The sequence below is a fragment of the Lycium ferocissimum genome, chromosome 7 (assembly GCF_029784015.1).
Source record: "Lycium ferocissimum isolate CSIRO_LF1 chromosome 7, AGI_CSIRO_Lferr_CH_V1, whole genome shotgun sequence".
Lineage (NCBI taxonomy): Eukaryota > Viridiplantae > Streptophyta > Magnoliopsida > Solanales > Solanaceae > Lycium > Lycium ferocissimum.
In genome coordinates this window covers 47,556,215-47,572,122 of record NC_081348.1, presented here as the reverse complement: position 1 = coordinate 47,572,122, position 15,908 = coordinate 47,556,215, and the positions used below count along the sequence as shown (strand labels likewise).

Sequence of the window (15,908 nt, the reverse complement as noted above, 5' to 3'; positions counted from 1 at the left end):
CCCAATTTACAATTTATGTTATTTGAATTTTATATGTTAATTTCAATTCTTTGGAATTAATAGGCTTCCTCGATTTTCTTGATGTTAATGTTTTTTTATATAATTCATGTCTATGCTTGTGAAACTTAATTCTCAATTCACTTACTTTTCATCTTATCTTTCTTCTGCAGGATAGCAAATCTATCTCATAAATTTGTTGAGCATGTTTTAGATGCCAAGAAGTTCGAGAAATCAAGACACAACATAAAAAATAGCACTTCTATGTATTGAGAGATTTTTTTTGTCTACTAAAAAGCTTTTGGTTTGATCTACATAGATAGAATTGAACTTTTTTCTTCCTTTCTCGAAGTAGTTTACTCTGCCCTTAAGTCATGCATCATTAGAAACTACTATTTAATAAATAATTACTACTTTTAATTTTATTTTATTTTAAAAACTAATAACTAGTTTCTAAATTGTGTTTAACTCTGAATATGACGAATTGAGAGCATAAACTATCTTTTTTTTTTTGGTCATAACTGTTTTTAGTTTTGTATTATTATATATCGAAGTACAAAATTCCTTAGAAAGTTGTCGTTTTTCTAGCTTTAACAACCTTGCACCAAAAACACATGCAAAATATGCGTTGAGCAACAAATGAATTTAAATTGAACCGTTCAAGTGTAAGAAATGCATAAAAATATGCAGAAATTTACCAGGATACATAAATAACCACACTAGGCAATTTATTACTAAACTTTATTAAACTTGGACAAATGAAAAAGATAAAACTAAATCTAATTAATTACTATTTCTAATGTGCCCAAAAGAGAAAGAAAACCATGTTGAACCTCTGCCTGCATGACCAATCACCTTCCTCCAGGACGTGGTAAAGTTATATGGTTCGTTATGCTATCAATATGAATACTCTGTTCGCTATATTCATATCCAAATCCCAATGGCTCAGTACCCTGCAGTAAGGACTCTATCTCCTCCGAATTTTGATCAGTTTGAGCCCACGAGTGCTTCAATCTCGATCCACCTTCCAATTCTGCTGCAACTTCCTTCATTGTGGGTCTATCATCCCCTTTAACATTTAAGCACCTCTGTGCAAGCATCGCAACACTTTTCAGTTGCCCTCTATTTCGCTCATCACAGACTATATTGTCGTCTAGAATATCAAACAAATGATCCTTCTCCACTGAAGATGTGAAATAGTTAGCTAGGCTTCTCTCTTCCTCTGGTCTATCAAAACATACAGCTTTTCTACCAGTTAGGAGCTCTGCAAGCACTACTCCGAAACTGTATACATCACTTTTTTCAGTTAGTTGATTTGTTTGCAAATATTCAGGATCTAGATATCCTAGAGTTCCTTGAACCAATGTAGATAACTCTGTCTGATCAGCAGGAACCAACCTGGATGCTCCAAAATCGGACACTTTGGCTGTGTAGGATTTGTCTAAAAGAATGTTGACAGACTTGATATCTCTATGGATGATAGGAGGGTAAGCGGCTGAGTGCAAGTAACAAAGTACTCCAGCAGTTTCTGTAGCAACTCTCAGACGAATGTCCAAAGAAAGAGTAGAGGCCTTTACTTTATCGTGTAATTGTTCAGAAAGTGTTCCATTGTTGATGAACTCATAAACCAATAGTGGAACTTCTGTCTCTAGGCAACAACCTAAGAGCTTAACCACATTTCTATGGTTGATTTGGGAGAGGACAATGACTTCATTTATGAATTGTTCAATCTGATTGCGATCAATTACTTTAGACTTCTTGATGGCAACGATGCGATTGTCTTTCAGATATCCTTTGTACACAGTTCCAAAACCTCCTTGACCAATAACTCTATCTTTGTCGAAGTCATTAGTTGCCCTTTCTAGCTCTTCGGCTGTGAAAATCTTTGTTGTATTATTACTTGATCCCTCTTGCCCTGTGAGTCGTTGCTGTAGAACTAATCCACCATTTTCTTGGAAAAACTTCTTCTTCATCATTAACATCTTTCTCCTTTGGAATCCAGTGTATGAACAACCACAAACTATAAGAACCAGAAAAGCAACCCCTACTGTGACACCTGCAATATAAGATAACTTAGAATAAAAAATATACACATATGGGGGCAACATGAAGGAACTCTTTCTCTGCATCAGATGTGTTTCGTGAAAATAAAATTGTTACCTACTTCAAAATCTGTTATATTCAGCGAAAGAATTAAGAACTTTTGATGTTCAATTAGCCTTTTATTGATCGTAACAGTTTGCCAAAATTACCTAGTTGTTATATACTGGCAACTGAAGTAAATACCTTGTGAAGTCATTAGTTGACTCGTCTGGTTGACATAGTAATTTTTTTTTTAATGTTTAAATTTAAGTTGCAAAATAACCAATTTTACATGAAACTTATATGGGAACAGAGAATTATCACCGTGAATTTAAAACAAGCAAATTATTATATTACTACGTGAATTCCAACTTATGCTAACCTGATTTTATGCTACAAGAAAAAACAATATTTGTGACGGAAGAATCCATCATAAATTTGAGCATCAGTAGATATAAAACCGTCACTAATCTTTCAGGAATTCCATTACCATTGACAAATTCCATCATAAAACTATCACAACTCTATCATAGATATTATCGTCACATATCTGTGATTTCTTTTTCTGTTTAGTTGTGCAAGAAATTGTTTGATGGGCATCTCCAACAACTAAGGATTACAATTAACCTGTTGCCTGCGGGATTTCAAAGAAAGAAAGGTACCTATAGCAAGATTATCACGAACTTTTCTCTGAGGATTGTCATGATTGCATTCAGTACCATCACCACCGAAACTGGAGGGCACGTGCATGTATAGTTCCCTTCGTATTCTTGCAAATGGCATTTTTAGCACACCTATAATTTGGTTTCGATCTATACATTCGTCGATATCTGAGACTCATAGAGCACAAAAGTTAGATAACGTAAAATATTCATTTGAAAATTTGATTTCATTTCAAAATTCATTTGAACTAAAAAAAGAAGTAAATGGTGGAGCGGGGGGCTAATTTTGAGGTTATAAGGTGTTATAATAAGTGCAAAAAGAAAACTAATATAGAGAAAATGAATTTTGATGGAATCTCATTTGTTTTCAAAAATATTTAAGCCCTGCAAATTATTGTAAGGAAGCTCAAAACAACGACATAGAAATAGTCCACACCTTCCACAACCAGAGGAAAAAACCAAATTAAATTAAAACATATATAGTGCTATTAGAAATTTAATTAGGAGGTTCACAAATACGTAGAGAGCAACATATACATACCTTGGCAACCATCTTCCAAGTATGGATCCCCATCATATCCTTGCATGCAGGAACATCGATATCCGTTTGAATTATCATGACAATCACTGTTGTTACTCTTACACGCATATGCTGTCGAGTTTTTCTTAGCCATTTCACATGTTTCTTGACCAATTGCCCAATCTAGTACAAGAGGAAGCTCCTTTTTGTTCTGCAAACTACTGAGGTAATTCTTAGAAAAGCTAAAAGCAGCTTCTTCGACTACAAAAGCATAGCTGCAACTATTACTAGGGCTGCCTGTCACACGAGTATAATTATTATAGCTGCTTAGTGCTACGGTGACATTCCATGCTCCCTTAGGGATGGATGTCTGGCAGCAACCAACCCCAGAGCACTCACCGCCATTAGCAACATCCTCAATACTATTGCACATGGACATGCATCCTGTTACGTAGGAATGACTGATGCTAGAATTATACCTCCTATAATAACCCTGAACAATGGCATAAGTGTCATAGCCAACTGCGATGAACTTATTTGCGATGGAGTTCACAGTGAACAATGATTCTAATGTTATCCATGGTGTGTTTCTGTGCGCCCTTATCCCATCATGATAACAATCTCTTGATATAAACTGTAAGACCTTAAGTTGCCCAGCCAGAGATATGCTTGTGATTTCAATAGTGGTATTCCATAGAAAAAGCTTGGGAGGTTGAAAGGAGTAATTACAAGTGACAAGAAATTGACGCTCTAGAAAGCAATCTTGGGTCATCCCAAACGGGAAAGGGATGCTGATATTGCCACAACTTCCATTACAGTTAGGTTTGGCTATTCTTGGTAGCATGGCACCAAAAGATAGTGAAGAGCAAATTATCACCGTTAACGTTATCAGATCAAGTACTACCATCATCACATAATTAGGAGCCATGATAAAGGAGACTAGGAATATATTATGTGTTTGTTGTGATTTTTTATATTTCGATTCGCCGGCCCATTAATGATCCTTTTATAGGTACTCATAAGTAGGAGTGTACATAGACTGGGTTGGTTCGAGTTTTTTAAAGATCAAATCAAATCAATTGCATCGGTTTTTTAAATATATAAAGCAAACCAAACCAACAAAAGTGGGGTTTGTCAACCTTGGGTTTTCTCGATTTTTTCAGGTTGCTCGGATTTTTCGGGTTTTTTTCGGTAAAGTTTTCATACAAAACATATAACTTGTACTTCAAATATTTCTTTAGTTCTAGTAAGATACGACTATCTAATTAAGATATCTATTAAGAAAATAACACAAAATGTGAGATGAGAGATGACATTGTACTAAAATATTCAACGAAAAAAATTAATGAAATTGCATAAAATAAAATGAACATAATCTAAAAATACTAAGTCATGCTACATTAAATAAGGCTAATTTATGAGGCATGTAGAAAATGATCATAATCTAAAAGTACTAAGTCATGCTAAAATAAGTACGGCTAATAAGTATTAATTACATGACTAGATTTTAAAGAAAAAAATAAAATTAAGTTACGTATTTTCACTTTCTAAACTAATATAAAACTAAAGAATAGATATCAACATTATTGTCATTCCAGTGTTAGATATAAATTACTTTTGTTAGCATTAGTATTGATTTGATTTTTGTTGAGTTTTATTTGAGTTACTAATATCATTGGGCTATAAAACTTATTTGACCATTCAAAATTCTAATTCTAAGCTTGAAATAATATGTTAAAAGACAAAAAAACTATGAAAAGTTAAAGAAACATTTATAAATTAGATTATAAATAAATATTTTTATGTATAAAATATGTTTGAAATTTTATAAATGTAATGTCTGGTTGGTTTGATTCAGTTTGACTTTTTTTAGTTAAAACCAAATCAAACCAATAGTGTTCGAATTTTTCTTTTTAAAACCAAACCAAGTCAAACCAAACCAGTAGTCGAGTTTTTTTCTCGGTTTGATTCGAATTATCGATTTGGTGCGGTTTGTCGGTTTGTTTTATACACCCCTACTGATAAGTTTGGAAGGACAAAGTCATTGAAATAGGGGGTCAACAACTACATTATAAATTTAACACTATGTCAAGGAGAATTGACGACTTCATGCAGCCAATTTTATATGGAGAATCTTGTACTACAGAGTTCTTTTTCCACAAAATAGTCAGTCAATGGCTACTTTTATATTTAAAGGAAGGTGAGAATGAGCAAAAGTTCTTTTTCCACAAAATAGTCGAGAAAATACTCAAAATACCCTCCAACGTTTGATCAAAATCCTAACTACACACCTAATCTTTGCGTTGGTCCTATTACCCCCCTAGACAATTTTTTTCAGTATTAAAATGCCCCTTTTTTGCTGATGTGGCGATATCCAATATGCCAACCCCCAATTATTAACAGACGCTTATTCACACGCGCCTGGCCCACGTGCCACATCTTTAATTTCCCCCCATTTTCCCCCAACATCCTTATTTTCTTTTCTTTTACTTTCTATTTCTTCTCTACAGTCCACCATTGAATCTCACCCCAAGAGAAAATAATTTTTTGTCCTCTATCTTCCTCGACCAAACGAGAAGATCACTTGTCACCGGTGACCTTCTCCACAGCCATGGCTGACCACTTTCACACCACCAACTATCAAAACTCCATAGCCAATGCCAGAGAGATTCATCATCGCTACTGTCCAACCACTTCTCCACCCTCTCTTAGAAATAATCAAAATCACCCCAAAACACCTTCTCCATCTCAATATACAGTGAATAATAACAAAAAGATACTAAATCAGGTAAAAATGAGAAAAAAAAATGAGAAGTTGGGCTAAGAAATGAGAAGTTGGGTGTAAAAATGGAGGAAATTTAAATTTATCTATGTGGCATCTATGTGGCAGTCCAGTTGGCATTTTGAACACGTCAGATGCTGTTTTTTAAAGGCTATAACGCGCCACTGAGCGGTGTAGTCACGCTCTTGTCCACATCGGCAAAAAGGGGCATTTTAATCTCTCGAAAAAAATTGTCAGGAGGGGTAATAGGACCAACGCAATGGTTAAGTGTGTAGTTGGGATTTTGATCAAACGGTGGGGGTATTTTGAGCATTTTCTCCAAAATAGTCAGTCAATGGCTACTTTTATATTTGAAGGAAGATGAGAATGAGCAAGTGTTGTCATTGTCATGCTTTATATTTGTTGAAATAGTATACAAGATTTAATCGAGCAAAGACTCCAACAACACGTACAGGTAATTTAACCACCATACGTCATATAAGTATGTAACTTACAATTGTTTTCAAAAATTATATTTTGGTCCGTGCAGCCAATTTTATATGGAGAATCTTGTACTACAGAGTTCTTTTTCCACAAAATAGTCAGTCAATGGCTATTTTTATATTTGAAGGAAAGTGAGAATGAGCGTGTTGTCATCGTCATGCTTTGTATTTGTTGAAATAGTATACAAGATTTAATCAAACAAAGACTCCTACAACATATACAGGTAATTTAACCACCATATGTCATATAAGTATGTAACTTACAATTGTTTTCAAAAATTATATTTTGGTCCATGCAGCCAATTTTATATGGAGAATCTTGTACTACAGAGTTCTTTTTCCACAAAATAGTCAGTCAATGGCTATTTTTATATTTGAAGGAAAGTGAGAATGAGCGTGTTGTCATTGTCATGCTTTGTATTTGTTGAAATAGTATACAAGATTTAATCAAACAAAGACTCCTGCAACATATACAGGTAATTTAACCACCATATGTCATATAAGTATGTAACTTACAATTGTTTTCAAAAATTATATTTTGGTCCACATCAATGATGGAAACAATTTGGCTTCAAAAATAGTACTCGCTCTATTCACTTTTACTTGTCCACTTTGAATTTTTCACGCTGTTTAAGAAATAATAAATGAAATGCAAAATTTACCAATATACCCATATTAATTGGTGCATATTTTTATTGGATTTGAAAAATGATTTGAAGTGAATAATTTATACTATGGGTAAAACAGGAAAAAATAAATTGTCTTCTCTTGATATGCTAAAAGTGATGAGTAAAAGTGAAAATCTATTTTTAAAATACTGGACAAGTAAAAGTGAACAGAGGGAGTATATTAGGCACTCCTACAAAATCAACTGGATTTTCATGCAGGTTTCTCAGTGCCTTAAAAATCTATCAGTCTAAAATCCAATAGCTGCTATAGACATAAAGCCAACCAATAACATAATAGTTAATGAAAAAACCAATTTGATTCAGCTTTAGGTCACTCAGCTTTGAGACTAGACTCATTCACGCTTTGGGGCTTGGCTCATTCGAATTCCTATAGAAGAAGTTCATTTGGCAATATCATACTGCTCTCTAATAAAAATTATCTAGACTCAAACTCGAAATCCATGATTAAAAAAAAGGAGGAGGACTTACTAGTCCACCAAATTTTGTTGATCTGTCAATCAATATATTAGGCTACTAGAATCCAAATTTATTAATGAAATAAAAATTCACATCAAACAAAAAAGAATCATAATTTCGCCCAAAAAAAGTAAGGTTCTTCCACGAAAAGAAGAGAAAAACAGATTCATCGATACTCAGTCCTCCCCTTTTCAAACCCTAAATTCACCAATTTTCTCTCTCTACCTATACGTACATATTTATATTTCTGTATACGTATTGATATATCTATTCATGTTGTTGTAATTTCTGATCATTGACATTTCTTCGTTGTAATTCCATTTACCGTATTGCCCTTCCAATTCCTCCTAATTTTCTGATCATACCAACAGAAATTGTTGTGTTTCCAAGGGTAATTTCGTCCAGATATGAAACAACTTAAATACTGGCCAGAAATATATATCTAATGGATGACCTGGCTCGAGATTTCGGATATTTAAATATACATATCCATTCATGTTGTTGTATTTTTAGATTTATTAACATTTCTTCTAGGTTATTCGTTTTACCATATTGCCCTTCCAATTTCTCCTAATTTTCAGATCATACCAGCAGTAATTGCATGTGCTTCCAAGGGCAATTTAGTCCAGATCTGAAACAACTTGAATACTGACCGGAAATGGATGACCTGGCACGAGATTTCGGGTTTCGATCAGCCGGAAAATCAGCTCCGATGAGATCTGACGGTGGAGAACAACGTCGATCCTCATCCGTCCGATCAACAGCAACATCTTCACCATTATATGATGATGACGTGTTCGGTGGACCTACAAAATACACAAAACCTAGTACTAACAAAAATAATAATAATAAATAATCGTCAATGAATGATATCAATTATGATTCCGTTTGAATTATCATGACAATTACTGTTGTTACTCTTACATGCATATTTAGTCGAGTTTCTCTTAACCATTTCACATGTTTCTTCACCAATTGCCCAATCTAGCACAAGAAGAAGCTGTTTCTCTTTGTTCTGCAAACCGCTGAGGTAATTCTTAGAAAATCTAAAAGTATCTTCTTCGACTACAAAAGCATAGCTGCAATTATTACTAGGGCTGCCTGTCACATGAGTATAACTATTATAGCTGCTTAGTGCTACGGTGACATTCCATGCTCCCTTAGGGATGGATGTCTGGCAGCAACCAACCCCAGAACACTCACCACCATTAGCAACATCCTCAATACTATTGCTCATGGACATGCATCCTTTTACGTAGGAGTTTCTGATGCTAGAATTATACCTCCTATAATGGCATATGTGTCGCAACCAACTGCGATGAGCTTATTTGCGGTGGAGTTCACAGTTAACAATGATGGTAATGCTATCCGTGGTGTGTTTCTGTTCGCCCTTATCCCATCATGATAACAATCTCTGGCTATAAACTGTAAGACGTTAAGTTGCCCAGGCAGAGATATGCTTGTGATTTCAATATTGGTCTTTCCTAGAAAAAGCTTGGGAGGTTGAAAGGAGTAATTACAAGAAATTGACGGTCTAGAGAGCAATCTTGGGTCATCCCAAACGGGAAAGGATGCTGATATTGCCACAACTTCCATTGCAGTTAGGTTTGGCTATTCTTGGTAGCATGGCACCAAAAGATAGTGAAGAGCAAATTATCACCATTAACGTTATCAGATCAAGTACTACCGTCATCACATAATTAGGAGCCATGTTAAAGGAGACTAGGAATATATTATGTGTTTATTGTGATTTTTGATATTTCGATTCGTCGGCCCATTAATGATCCTTTTATAGGTACTGATAAGTTTGGAAGGACCAAGTCATTGAAATAGAGGGCCAACAACTACGTTATAAATTTAATGCAGACTATGCCAACAACTACGTTATAAATTTAATGCGGACTATGTCAAGGAGAATTAATGACTTCATGCAGCCAATTTTATATAGAGAATCTTGTACTACAGAGTTCTTTTTCCAGAAAATAGTCAGTCAATGGCTGCTTTTATATTCGAAGGAAGGTGAGAATGAGCAAGTGTTGTCATTGTTATGCTTTGTATTTGTTGAAATAGTATACAAGATTTAATCAAGCACAGACTCCTACAACATATACAGGTAATTTGACCACCATATCTCATATAAGTATGTAACTTACAATTGTTTTCAAAAATTATATTTTGGTCCACAACAATGATGGAAACAATTTGGCTTCAAAAATAGTATATTAGACACTCCTACAAAATCAACTGGATTTTCATGCAGATTTCTCAGTGCCTTAAAAATCTATCAGTCCAAAATCCAATAGCTACTATAGAGATAAAGCCAATCAATAACTGAAGACTTTGAGAAGAGAGATTTTATTAATTCTCAAGTGTGTCTATACAACCAATTACAGAGGTATTTATACACAAAACTGAAGCCTAACTAGGAAATGTACAATTAAGGAAACAAGATAAAATCTCTATAATAATGGAAACTAATTCAGATAATAATCTGTCTAATTATGATTTAGAATCTAATCATATCAAAATCATATCAGGAGCTGATCCAATCTTAATAGAATCAGATTTGTCAATAGTCCCCCTCAAGTTGGTGCATAGATATCACACATGCCCAACTTGCAAATTAAGTTGTGATAGGTTCTACTGCTAAGCCCTTTAGTGAAAACATCACTAGTCAAGCCGGATGTCACATGGAACAGTGCTCAAGGTATCATCGGTCAACTTTTCCTTGATGAAGTGTCGATCAATTTCAATGTGTTTTGTCCGATCATGTATCGGATTATGGGCTATACCGATGGTGCCTTGTTGTCACAAAGACAAGGATAATTTATTATCTCCGGACATTTTCGATTCTTCTAGTAGCTTTCGCGGCCACCTAAGTTCACGCACACCCCGAGCCATAGCTCTATACTCGCTTCAGTTGATCTAGCAACTACACTTTGCTTCTTGCTTTTCCAAGTGACTAAGTTCCCTCCCACAAGTGTGCAATAACCAGTTGTGGACCTCCTATCATCCAGAGATCCAGCCCAATCAGCATCTGTAAAAGCTTCTATATGGAGGTGAATATGTTTGGTGAAAAGAAGACCTTTTCCAGGAGCAAATTTCAAATATCGCAGAATGCAAAAGACAGGCTGCATGTGAGAATCACGAGGATCATGCATGAACTGGCTTACCATGCCAACTGCATATGCTATGTCAGGTCTAGTGTGTGAAAGATAAATGAGTCTTCCAACCAATCTCTGATATCTTTATTTATCAACCGACTCTCCTATCCCTGCTTGTAGCTTGTGGTTGCTCTCAATTGGTGTTCCGCCGGTTTACAACCCAACATACCAGCTTTCTTCCAAGAGATATAGAATATATTTCCTCCGAGAAATGAAGATTCCTTTTCCCGATCTAGCCACTTCAATTCCCAAGAAATATTAAAGCTTCCCCTAGATCCTTGGTATCAAACTCGTGAGCCAAAAGCTTCTTTAGCCGACCCATCTCTTCTTTGTCATCACTGTCATCACTATATCATCAACATAAACTATTAAAAGAGTGATCTTACCCTTGTGATGTCTTATAAAGAGAGTATGATCAGCATTGCTTTGTTGATAACCAAAAGAAAACATGGCTTTGCTGAATATGTCGAACCATGCTCTGGGAGATTGTTTTAGCCCGTATAAAGCTTTTTTCAATCTGCACACCTTTCCTTGACTTGTTTCATTATCAAATCCAGGAGGAATCTCCATATACACTTCTTCTTCCAAGTCACCATGTAAGAATGCATTTTTTACATCAAAGCGTCGCAATTCCCAATCAAGGTTGATCGCACAAGATAACAAGATTCTGATTGTGTTCATCTTTGCAATAGGAGCAAATGTTTCTTGGTAGTCCACTCCATATGTTTGAGTGAATCCCTTACCTACCAATCTGGCCTTAAACCTCTCAATCGAACCATTAGCTTTATGTTTCACAGTGAACACCCACTTGCAGCCGACCAACTTCTTGTCTGGTGGAGGAACAACTAATTCCTAGGTATTATTTTTTGCTAGAGCCTTCATTTCTTCAAACATTGCTTCTTTCCACTTGGGATCCTTGAAAGCTTCCCTCCAATCCTGTGGAATAGACACGAAGGAAATGATGACAAGGCAAAGGCTCTGCATAGGAAGGGGACAAGGAATCATAAGACACGCGGTTAGAAATAGGATGTTTGGTACATGATCGACCCCTTTTCTTTGAGCAATAGGTCTATCTAAATCATCGAAGAATCGAAATTAAAGATGACTCACGAGAAGAGAGAAGGATTCTTGGCGGGGAGTAGGTTGTATGATGGCTTCTTGTCTCTTGTTTCTCCTTGAATATCTCACCAAATCGGGTTTGTCCACGCCCAATAGTCTTTTCGTGAACAATAGTCTCTCCCGAGCAAGACGTCTTACATCCTCCTACACACTCTCTCTACGATGGAACTCTCACCTAGAGTAATGTCATCAAGAAATCCATAACTAGGTATCACCTCTTCTTTTTCATTATTCTCCCCCCGAAGAGGTGATTGGGTTCCATTGAAGTAAGGTTCGATCTCTCTAAAAGTAACATCCATACTTACAAAATACTTCCTTGATAGAGGATAGTAACATCGATAACCTTTCTGTGTTGGAGAATACCCAACAAACACACATTTAAGGGCCCTAGGATCTAGTTTTCCTACATTCCTACTATGAACAAAACAAACACACCCAAACACCTTTGGAGGAACAGTATAGACATTATTCCCTCGTAAAATCTCTGAAGGACTCTTAAAATTGAGTGCTTTGAGAGGCATTCTATTGATAAGATAAGCCGTCGCTAGAATTGCATCTCCCCAAAGTAAGTTTTGGGAGATTCACGGTGAACACGAGGGATCTAGCAACTTCCAACAAATGTCTATTTTTCCGTTCAGCTACTCCATTTTGTTTACTAGTGTAAGGACAACTAGTTTGGTGGATGATCCCGTTAGACTCCAATTAAGTACTAAATCGACTATCCATGTATTCAGTGCCATTATCAGTTCTCAAATTTTTTATCTTAGTTTCAAACTGAGTGCAAACCATCTTATGAAAAAATTGAAAGCAAGAAAATACATCACTCTTTGCTTTTATCAGGTAAACCCTAGTCATTCTAGTGCAACAATCAATAAAAGTGACAAACTATCGATTACGGACGAGAGAGGTTGTCTAAGTAGGCCCCAAACATCGAATGGATAGTCATGAAAGGAGCTTGTGCTTTTATTATTACTTGACGGATAAGAGTTTCTAGTATGTTTGGCATACTCACAAGCGTCACAAAACAAAGATTCAACTTCCGAATCCTAGAAAACAAACTAGGATATAGTTTTTCTAAAATAAAAAAGGATGGATGCCCCAACCGCCTATGCCACCGTATTATTTATTCATTGGCATTCTTATTTTCTCCAAAAAAGCCTTGACATAGAACATCACTTTGATTCCTCTCCAACATATATAAGCCATCACGCACTCTACCACCGCCAATCCTCTTCCTTGTTTTCAAGATCCGAAAGACAAAATGATCGGAAAAAACTCAATTTTGATTTAGAGCTTTGGTGGTGGCACTTACGATAAAAGGTTAAGGAACCGAGGTACATGAAGTACGAAGATAGCTTCGAATATTGGGAGCACAAAAAATGAACTGTTCAGCCTATCGGGGAGAGAGAACCATTGGCTATTCTAACGTTGTCTCGCTTTTAGACATGGAGAGTAGTTAAGAAGTTCTTTGAGGAGCCCGTCATGTGTCTATTCGCACCGTAATCAATAATCCATGAATTAAGATGAGCAGAAAAAAGTACCGACTTTACCAAATTAGATGTTACCTTTGGAGGAAGAGTCAAGTTGCGACAAAAAGACTTGAGATGCTTGAGTTCACTAGGAGAGAAAAATTCACCGCAGGTTGTCTCCTTAGATGACTCTCTACTGTCTCGAAAAATTTGCTTGAGCTCTCATTGAGTTGACTTGTTTTCCTCCACGACCTCTAGAGGGTCGACCATGTAACTTCCAGCAAGTTTCCTTGGTATGGCGTGGCTTGCCACAATAATCACAATGTAGGTGATCTTTATCATAATTGGTAGCCTTTATGTGCTCCCGAGAATCACTAGCGTTCAATCCAGACTTCTCAATTGGTATTGTGTAATCACTAGCAGTCAACCCAGACTTCTCTATTGGTGTTGTGTAGAGCATAGCACTCCTTCCGCTTTTCTTCTGTGGACATAGGAATAGGCTTCCTCAAGAGAAGGAAAAGGGGTTTTACCAAGTACTTCGAACCACTTATCGGTCAAATTTGTGGTTCAACCTTGACAAGAAATCATAGATCCGCTCCTTTTCAACAAGTTTCGGAACTTTACTACATCCCGAGTACAATCGCTAGAAGTCTTGATAATAATCTAGCTCTTGCACAAACCACTCAATTCAGAAAAATCGAGAAATTGACATCTCACCTTACTTTGTGCCATGGACTTTGTTACGGATCTCAAAGATCCGAGCATCATTCCCCATGCGTGAGTAGGTGAGCTTAGTTGCATTCAGATTTTTCGGCGGTGTCTAGCAATAGATATTGTCCGGTAATCTACGGGATTGCATAGAGTTGATAAGACATGACATGACAAGCGAATTCTCGAGTCCCCCATTTGGCCGTAGGTGGGATCGAGAGGAAGCCGATTTTTTTCTTATCCCCATTAATGTACCCCCGCAACTTTCTAGCTTTGATAAATAATAAAGTTTGGATCTAGACCAAGCAAGGTAAGTGGTACTACCATTAAGTTTCACGGGCTAATCGTGAGGTGTAGATTAGTTTCGACATGGTGGCAAGAAAAAGACTAGAACAGGAGAAAACAAAAGGAAAATCAGAGAATTTTTTTACAGCGGCTCAATAGTGCGGGAGAGAGGAAACTCTATCTCCTAAAAAGGCACAAGCTCTAATACCATGAAGACTTTGAGAAGAGAGATTTTATTAATTCTCAAGTGTGTCTATACAACCAATTACAGAGGTATTTATACACAAAACTGAAGCCTAACTAGAAAATATACAACTAAGGAAACAAGATAAAATCTCTATAATAATGGGAACTAAATCAGATAATAATCTGTCTAATTATGATTTAGAATCTGATCATATCAAAATCATATCAGGATATGATCCAATCTTAATAGAATCAGATTTGTCAACAATAACATAACAGTTAATGAAAAAACCAATTTGATTCAGCTTTAGGTCACTCAGCTTTGAGACTTGACTCATTCACACTTTGGGGCTTGGCTCATTCAAATTCCTATAGAAGAAGTTCATTTGGAAACATAATACTGCTCTCTAATAAAAACGATCTAGACTCAAACTCGAAATCCATGATTAAAAAGGGAGGAGGACTTAGGGCCCATTTGGCTTATAGCTTAAAAAAAGCAGCTTATAAGCCAAAAAAAATAAGTTGGGCTATTTCAACTTATTTTTTTCGGCTTATTTTAAGCACAAAATCGCTTATAAGCTGGCCAGCCAAACACTCAAAAAAGTTGAAAAGCTGTTTGGGCAATTTGCAAGATTGCCCTTCGCTGGAGGTGGTCTTTAATTTTTACCCCTCAAAATGGTGGTCTTTAAATTCTGCCCTTCAGGCAGAATTTGCATGGCAAATTTGCAAAATTCTGCCTTGCGAAACTTTTTTTTTTTTTTTTTTACTGAGCTGGGGTTTGAACCCACAACTTCAGGGTGTTAGGCGAAGGGCAATACTTAAAGACCACCAATTTGAAGGGCAAAAATTAAAGACCAGCCCAAATGAAGGGCAATCCGCGCAAAAAAGAAGAAGTTGTTTTCAGCAACTTATAAGCTAAGCCAAACTGGCTCTTACTGGTCCACCAAATTTCGCTAATCTTTCAATCAATATATTAGGCTACTAGAATAAAAAATTCTTAATGAAATAAAAATTCACATCAAATAAAAAAGAATCATAATTTCGCCCAAAATAATACTGCTCTCTACCTATACGTATATATTTATATTTCTATATAAGTTTTGATATATCTATTCATGTTGTTGTAATTTCTGATCATTCACATTTCTTCGTTGTAATTCCATTTACCGTATTGCCCTTCCAATTGTAGTGTTTCCAAGGGTAATTTCGTCCAGATTTGAAACAACTTAAATACTGACCTGAAATATATATCTAATGGATGACCTGGCTCGAGATTCCGGATATTTAAATATACATATCGATTCATG

General features: G+C 36.0%; 1 protein-coding gene and 1 pseudogene across 1 annotated transcript; both read right to left on the bottom strand.

The window, feature by feature from the left end:
• Positions 1-848: 848 nt before the first annotated feature.
• On the bottom strand, positions 849-4,918 carry LOC132062271 (wall-associated receptor kinase 2-like). Its single transcript, XM_059454872.1, has 3 exons — positions 3,283-4,918; positions 2,742-2,909; positions 849-2,053 (listed from the first exon to the last, which is right to left on the bottom strand). Exons 1-3 carry the CDS (start codon positions 4,187-4,189, stop codon positions 849-851), a joined length of 2,280 nt encoding a protein of 759 aa, XP_059310855.1. The 5' UTR covers positions 4,190-4,918.
• A 3,419-nt stretch (positions 4,919-8,337) lies between these two features.
• LOC132065442 (wall-associated receptor kinase 2-like) lies at positions 8,338-9,833 on the bottom strand (annotated as a pseudogene).
• Between the last annotated feature and the right edge of the window lie 6,075 nt (positions 9,834-15,908).